Genomic DNA, 8,160 nt, shown 5'->3' on the forward strand with positions numbered 1-8,160 from the left:
ATGGAGAAATCAGTCATGTTAATTAGACAGAGGAGCGTCGTGATTACACAAACAAAATGCGTATCGAATTTTATCAAATAGGGAAGGGAGGAACGGATTAAATAATGTTCAATTAAATATTTTAGTGCACATGTTTAAACTTTAGCTTTAGACTAACATAAACACTGGCAAAAAGTGGGTGCAGCAATGCACCTCTGCCTACCCCGCAAGGGAGTACATTAGTAGGTACAGGGTGTGAGTGTTTATATTTTTTTATTTATATATTTATATATATTATGTTTAAACTTTAAAAACCCACTTTCAATCCCGTGGGCTTGACACAATGATGTATTGTGTGTGAAGGATCATTCTGTTGCCATGAACATGTTCAAATGGAATTCAATTTCACATTTAACAGCATTGTTTCCCGCAAAGGTAGGTATTAAAACGTTTATTCAAAACAAAAATTTCAAAGAATAATAATTATTGTTGCCCAGATAATATTTGGTGTCGGTATTTATTAACTTATCAAGGAAAACTTACAGCCAAACTGTATGTTGTGTGAAGTACTTTTTATTATCTTCTTATTTTTTATTTAATATCTACCTACCACTATAATTTATGTCCGAGACATTTGAAGAGCGTTCAGTTTATATAATTATATTGTGCAATATGTGTTACTTTTATTCATTATTTTACTTACTGATACTACCAAGTAATCTTATTCAAAGCAACCACTAATCATTAATTCAGTCTGTTGGACTGTAAGAATGGCTCATTAATTTACAATCGGATAATGTGATTCACTCATTATTGACCATCACTACAAGCCAATGAATATGTACGAAGCCTGATAGGTTGTTGACAATGAGATCTTGTGGCGTTCGCTAATGCTGAGGATATACGGCGACACGAGCCGCACGAGACACAAAAAGAGAAATGAGAGAGTGACAAGTGAATAATATAAAAGTTGGCGCCAAAACTGTGTGAAATTAATAAAAAAATCATTACTGGAGTAACTTTACACGTAGGTAGATTGTAGTGTATAGTCACTGTATTATTATAAATGCAGATAGACACGCACAATATTTGTCTGAGAACCACTATCAATGAATGATATTTGACCTTTTCCTTCGATTATAGCGCCGACTTCGCGATAAACTACGGTTCTTGGGAATTCTGCTACAAACAAAGTAATCAGTGCGTTGTTCGCTTTTCAATACAATCAGTGCACATTACCAAGGCCCACGACGCGCATGTGTCGCGCACGAGAAATAAAAGTGATCACAGAGAGTGCTGCTTCACCATGAAGCCAAAACTATTGTTACTACTGACAGTTCTGTGCCTCAGTGTATACATATCCGAGGCGCGACGAAGCAGCGGCGGCGGCAGCAGATCCAGAGGATCGTCATCAAGGTCATCATCACGAGGCTGGGGCTGGGGATCGAGCTCATCCAAAAGCCACTCATCGTCAGGCTGGTCAGGGTCCAGTTCGTCAAGCAAACACAGTTACCCGTCGTCGTCATCCGGCTTGTCAGGATCTGGATCATCGAAACCCAGCTATCCATCATCTACCGGACTATCAGGATGGTCGATCGGTGGACTCGGACTTGGATCAATGGGTGGTCACAAATACCCATCGTCCAATACCGGACTATCAGGGTCAGGATCCTCCGGAAGTCATGGTTATCCGTCTTCTAACACTGGATTGTCGGGATCCTCAGGGAGTCATAGGTACCCTACCTCAAACACAGGATTATCAGGATCATCAGGCAGTCATGGATACCCTTCATCTAATACAGGACTCTCCGGATCCTCAGGAAGTCATGGATACCCGTCTTCTAACACGGGATTGTCAGGGTCATCAGGAAGTCATGGATACCCGTCTTCTAACACGGGATTGTCAGGGTCTTCAGGCAGTCATAGGTACCCTTCATCCAACACAGGATTATCAGGATCCTCAGGAAGTCATGGGTACCCTTCATCGAACACCGGATTATCTGGATCGGGGAGTCATGTGTCAAATACCGGGTCGTCCGGATCAGGGTGGTTCGGATCATCGAATACAGGAAACAAACATACTTATCCTACAAACACTGGAACAAATTATAATACTCCACATCATACTACTATCAATAACCATCATTACTATCCATCCTCACATTATAATACACCTTCATACTACACCCCTACTTATTACAACACTCCACAACATGTCTACGTCACTGAGTATAGGAATTCAGGCAGTCCGTATAGCGATCTACTTACAGGACTAACATTATACAATCTAGGTCGCTCCTCCAGCTACCATAATCACGAACACTATTATTATGATGACTACTATAGAAGAAGATATAATTCGTATGATAGCCATAGCTCAAGTTCATACAGTAATAATAATAATCGCCCAAGTTACACTCCTAAAGAAGAAGCTACTTGTAATTTAAGAATAACTGATAATGGAAAGTTGGAAGTTCTGAAAATCCCTTGTGAAATTGTATCAACGTTTACACTAAAGAACTCAACTACCAATTCTGTTATAACATCAGCTCCCTTATTACCAGTTTGCAATGCGACAACGTCAAATACATCAGTTGTACCAACAAATATCACCAAAGTCGTAGGTATCTCTAACAACATTAGTAACTCTACCATTAGTAATGGATCATTAACTACCATACCTATTAACGTCACATCAACTTTACCAACAATATTGGAAGAAAACACAACTAATAACATCTTAATTAATACCACCATTCCATTATCTACTAATCTTGATAATAAAACTGCTTATAACACAACTTATCTAAATACTACAACACCTTCAAGTGACACCAGTTCTTCTAATATAACAGTTACAACAAATGTTCCACCATTATTTACTTCAACACTAGCTACATTTATTAATAATACTACTGCCAATTTGACTTCAACGATAACAACTCCAATCAATAAGACTGAAACAATTAACATAACATCTACTGTTACACCAATTACAACATCAACCTTACAATCAGTAGTCTTTAATTCTACTAATAATACATCTACCACCGTTCCACCATTCATTTCTACAACAACAATGAAACCATTAGCTCTAAATTCAACAAACTCTACAGTTACCACTGTACCTTGCATAAACCCATCAGATCCTTTGGCTGTAAAAGGACCTCCTGTGAATGGATCTAATATGGCGTGTACAGTGGAGGTTATGACTAATAATGTGTACTTGCAACATGAAGTGTCGTGTGCAACGCTGATGGAATACTCTAAGATGCCTGTACCACCGCGTGAGGAGAGCGCTATAATGCCTTCTCGGAGCAGGCTGAAGTCGTGGTTAGAAAAACCACCGTGGTGGTTGTCTTTGTTCATTTCGGCATAAATTATTTATTATTATAAAATAAGTAACGTACCTACCTATCATGGTATAAATTGAATGATAGTCTCAATTATTGTTTCTGCTACCAAATCGCTTAGTTCAGCGAATTCAGCAAGTCTACATTGAATTTATGATATAATTTTAAACAATTTTTGAGCGACAAAATTACGTATTTTTTGTAGTTTTCTAAATATATTTCGTTTATAACGTAAGTAGTTTTATAAATTGCCAGTAATTAATTAGGTGTATTGAAGAGTTAGCTCTATCTTTTAAAACTAACTTGTATTTCAAGGTGGGAATACTTTGCAGGCATCTCTTTTTTGTGCATAAATTTGTGTTTAAGTTATTTTAGGTAGAATAAGAAAATATAAATAAAATGCATTTAAGTACCTAATTAAGTTTTTTTTGTTATTTTTAGTACAGTACCTACTCAGTTAATTATTACTATGGAAATTAAATTGTTAGGTTTTAATAAGTAGTTTCAAGAAGCAAATTTGGGGTTATAAAATTTAAATCGTGGAACTATACCTATAATTAAAAAAATAAAACCGGCCAAGTGCGAGTCGGGCTCGCGCACAAAGGGTTCCGTAGCACAATAACTTAACCAAAATTACAGTTAAATCAACCTATCTCAAAAACTATAAGAGATACTTTGATCAAACCAAAAATCGTTGAAAGAGTTAATTAGCATGCATCACCTCTATTTTTTTTAGAATTTTATACCCCGTAGTTATAAAAATAGAGGGGGGGGGACATACTTTTTACGACTTTGAGAGCTGATATCTCAAAAATCGTTCACTTTAAGAAAAATGTTTTTTAGAAAACTTTATATCATTTTAAAATACCTTTCCATTGATACCCCACACGGGTATGTACATCGAAAAAAAAAATTTCATCCCTCAGTTACATGTATGGGGGGCCCCACCCCCAATTCTTTTTTTTACTATTTAGTGTCATATTTTTGTAGCGGTTCATACAACACATATTCCCATCAAATTTCATCACTGTAGTACTTATAGTTTCCGAGTAAATCGGCTGTGACAGACGGACAGACGGACAGACGGACATGACGAAACTATAAGGGTTCCGTTTTTGCCATTTTGGCTACGGAACCCTAAAAAAATTAAATTTGGTAAATTATCTGAAATTTATGTCTCGCAACTAGCGCAAATTAGTAATTGAGTAAGTATATCGCACACCTAGATCTAAAGAGAGCTAACTAAAACTGAATTCCTTAAATTATTATAATGGTAAGTAGGTAGTACATTAAAGCATATTTTAAATATCTAAACTACTCGACACTAGGTGCTATTAGATACTAATTGTTGAACGAAAGCCTCCATCCACCTTTCTCTACTCTAATTATGTTCTTTACTCTAATAAAGTACTTAATAAATAAACTCTAGGACCAGCCAGCCAAGCATTTCCTGCGGTACAAAACTTTTTCACTCCGAAAATACGCACTCAACTTAAATGTAATAACACTGAAAAAAGGCATAACAGGCTACCATTATTACATTATAACATAACACGCTCACACACACTTACAAAGACAACGCGAAATTTGGCAGGCATTTTGAAACACTCCACTCTGAAATATAAGTTTATGAGCTGCAAGAGTGGGTAACAACCACACTGAGTGATTTAATAGTTTGCCTACAACATGCTTAAGTGAACCATCAAAGTATGTAGCAGTAAAATGGTTTATATGAGCGTTGAAATGGTGTGTTTAAGAGTTAATGTCTCAATATACCTATAGGCTTTAGGTACCTTGGCGGCTTTGGACCAAGGATTTTGGCATATAAAAATGATAAAATACAAGAGTTTTTTTTTAATGTGAAATATTACGTAGGTATACGTTTATATACTATAGATTGGCAAGAAAAAATATAATTGAATGACAGTACTTACCTATGTGCATCCGTGTAAAAATAACAACTCAGAAACTGTGCTTGATCATATTCATACCTCTAGTCTCGTGTCTAGTACAGTCAATATATCATACACTTGTCCAAAATTAATAATGCACATGCAGATCTTCACACCCGAATCATTAAATCGTAAAAACCTTAAAATAACACTTGCATTTTGCACCTTGTTCGAAAGAAATAGGAGTCAATATCATGTGTCACATAATCGAAAACAACCGATCTGTCAAAGATTGCTATGCTCATTATCAATTTTGGAGCACTGTACAGTGCGACAAACTTATCTGTTCCGGTGAGAGCGAACTAAATTGATCCATATCTCATTATTTACTCATTAATTATACATTGATATAGATTAGATGGGTTTATTGAAACCACAAGAGCGAATTACCACTACTGGCAAACTTAAAATCTTATAGAATGAAGAAATATCACACATTTACGTGAGCTCTCACCGGAACAGATAAGTTTGTGGCACTGTACACACTTTTTTATCTTGTCAAAAATAAAAACAGAAACCCCTTGCGCTTGAAAGCCTGAAGCTCCCTGAACTTACGTTTCTGGCTTTGACTTTATCCAAGCAAACTATGACAAAAGTAATACGTACCTAATTAGTTTTATACAAACTGCTTCTTCCTTAATAATATCCCTCAGTAACAATTAACTTTAATTTCTCAACTAAGTCTTCTCGAGAGAGATTTCTTAGAAAAGTTATATCTTATTAGGGTTCTGACGGAATTTCATTAAATCCTTTAGCAGTCTAACTCGGGCGGACGGTGGGGTTTTGACTAAAATTATGCACGATTTTTCGGTACGCTTCAGAATTTTTGCTTGCATTTTGAAAAATTTGCGAAAATAAGTATACCGGAGCCGCGTAATGTAGAAAAAAACACATGACAATATTTATTTAGGTTAGTTAAGTATAAATAACTTAAAAAGTGGCACGTTAGCGTGGACGAATTGCCGAATGCAGACCACGAACAGGCAAACTTGGCGTGGAATGTCCTGAAACCCGCTGTATCTATGATACTCGATAGGTTATATAGGATGTTGCAAAAAGGGTATACTAAGCCAATACCTAAATAAAAAAAATATCGCGGATTTTGAAATTCTGCTTACAGTTTCGGGCTTAGATACCTTGCTGCACATATAGGTTTCGGCTTAGTATACCCTTTTTGCAACACCCTGCATACCGTTTAATATAACGTACGTAACTAATAATCGTATGTCAAGAAGAGTGTCGGTTAAATAAATGTGTATAAAACCTGCGGACCCTTCACTCAGTAATCAGGTACATTCGTCCCCGCCCCCTTTTTACGACTTCACCGGCAGAGCTGAAATAATTTTCTTGAAAACGACCGATGATTATAAGAATATGCTTCTGGGAGTCGTTCCACGGGCTGAGATGCCGAAACTCCTACTTTATGAGAAAAATGTTCGGTAATAAATAGCCGGTAGGTATGAGAGTTATTTTGTGGAAAATCCTTTGTGAGTGTTTTTTTATTTAGTACTCAGACTCACCTTGCACGTTTTTACAGAGGATAATAATTTATTCGGAACCACAGTAAATTATCTAGGTACTTTCTTACAACTAAATTGTAATACTAGAATAATTTATTATGTATAATATTATTGTACGATTTTGCATTAAGACTATAGCTGTTACTTGTGAGCTTCTCTTTGCCTTCAAAAGTTTCCCCGTGGGCATTCCACGTTAAAATGTAGCCTATGTATCAATCCATGGAGTCAGTTTTTTAGCTAACCGTGTACCTTTCGGCATCTTACGCAACGTACGAGTACTTATGCCATTCAGTATCCTAACTTCCTAACTTAATATTATAAATGCGAAAGTAACTGTGTCTGTCTGTCTGTCTGTTACTCTTTCACGCCAAAACTACTGAACGGATTTGAATGAAATTTGGTATACATACGGTCTAGACCCCGGGAAAGAACATAGGCTACTTTTTATCCCGGAATTCCCACGGGAAAACTTTTTAAGGCGAAGCGAAGCGCGCGGGAACAGCTATACTTTATAATATAAATTCTACTTCTTTGGAATTGCCGGACACCATTTGTCCATACAATTTATGACTATCCGTTTGGTGCGATACGCACGATACGAGTACCAACACGTGGACCTTTACACAACATTACATCGAAATCCATTTTTGTAGTCAAAAGTTTGGTTACATTTAACACAAAACTACTAAACAGGTTTTGATGAAACTTTGTGTCAATCAAATCATCCAATCCATAAACTTACAAACTTTATACCTTTTTATGTAGAGGTAATTATAATATTAGTATGATTTGCATCTACGTCGATAGGCGGAGTTGAGGCTCTAGCATTATAGCAAAGCTCATTTCAAATCGGAGTTAAACTTAATTGTTCTTCGTAGTTTTCCAACACAGCTTCAAGCGTAATTTTCCTCAGAAGCCTTGCGAGCTTCTGCCTTTTTTAATTAATTCGTAAAGTGCTTACGTACTACAAAAAAGTAGGGTGGTAAAATTTTACAAAACATACCTATATGATGATATAGAAAATAAAGTTGTTTCTTTGTATTGCGTTTATAAAGTGAGATCTAAAAATACTAATATTCATATTAAATTTATCTTTTAATAAATGGGTATAACTCTAGATTTCTAAAGTCATATAAACTCATATAAAAGATGAAAAGAATATGCTAACTTCGTCTCGCGAGAATGTGAAATCTAAAACTTATTTCAGAGGTCATGTACCTTTAACGAGAGTGTAGAGTTAACGAACTTAGTAGGTATGTACCGAATCGGTTGATATTAACACCATAGGCTCTTTTTTCTATTTACAGAATACATTTATAGTTCATTTTGCTATTTACAGAATACAATTTGTTATAC

General features: G+C 36.0%; 1 protein-coding gene across 1 annotated transcript; it reads left to right on the top strand.

The window, feature by feature from the left end:
- Positions 1-1,180: 1,180 nt before the first annotated feature.
- On the top strand, positions 1,181-3,749 carry LOC105389636 (mucin-5AC). The gene has a single exon (XM_011560780.3). The coding sequence runs from the start codon at positions 1,286-1,288 to the stop codon at positions 3,356-3,358; it is 2,073 nt and encodes a 690-aa protein (XP_011559082.3). The 5' UTR covers positions 1,181-1,285; the 3' UTR covers positions 3,359-3,749.
- Positions 3,750-8,160: the final 4,411 nt, after the last annotated feature.

This window comes from Plutella xylostella, chromosome 19, assembly GCF_932276165.1.
Source record: "Plutella xylostella chromosome 19, ilPluXylo3.1, whole genome shotgun sequence".
Taxonomy (NCBI): Eukaryota; Metazoa; Arthropoda; class Insecta; order Lepidoptera; family Plutellidae; genus Plutella; species Plutella xylostella.

What these genes read in the sequence shown, in the direction of transcription:
- LOC105389636 (XM_011560780.3), top strand. Translation starts at nt 1,286, where the DNA reads ATGAAGCCAAAACTATTGTTACTACTGACAGTTCTGTGCCTCAGTGTA.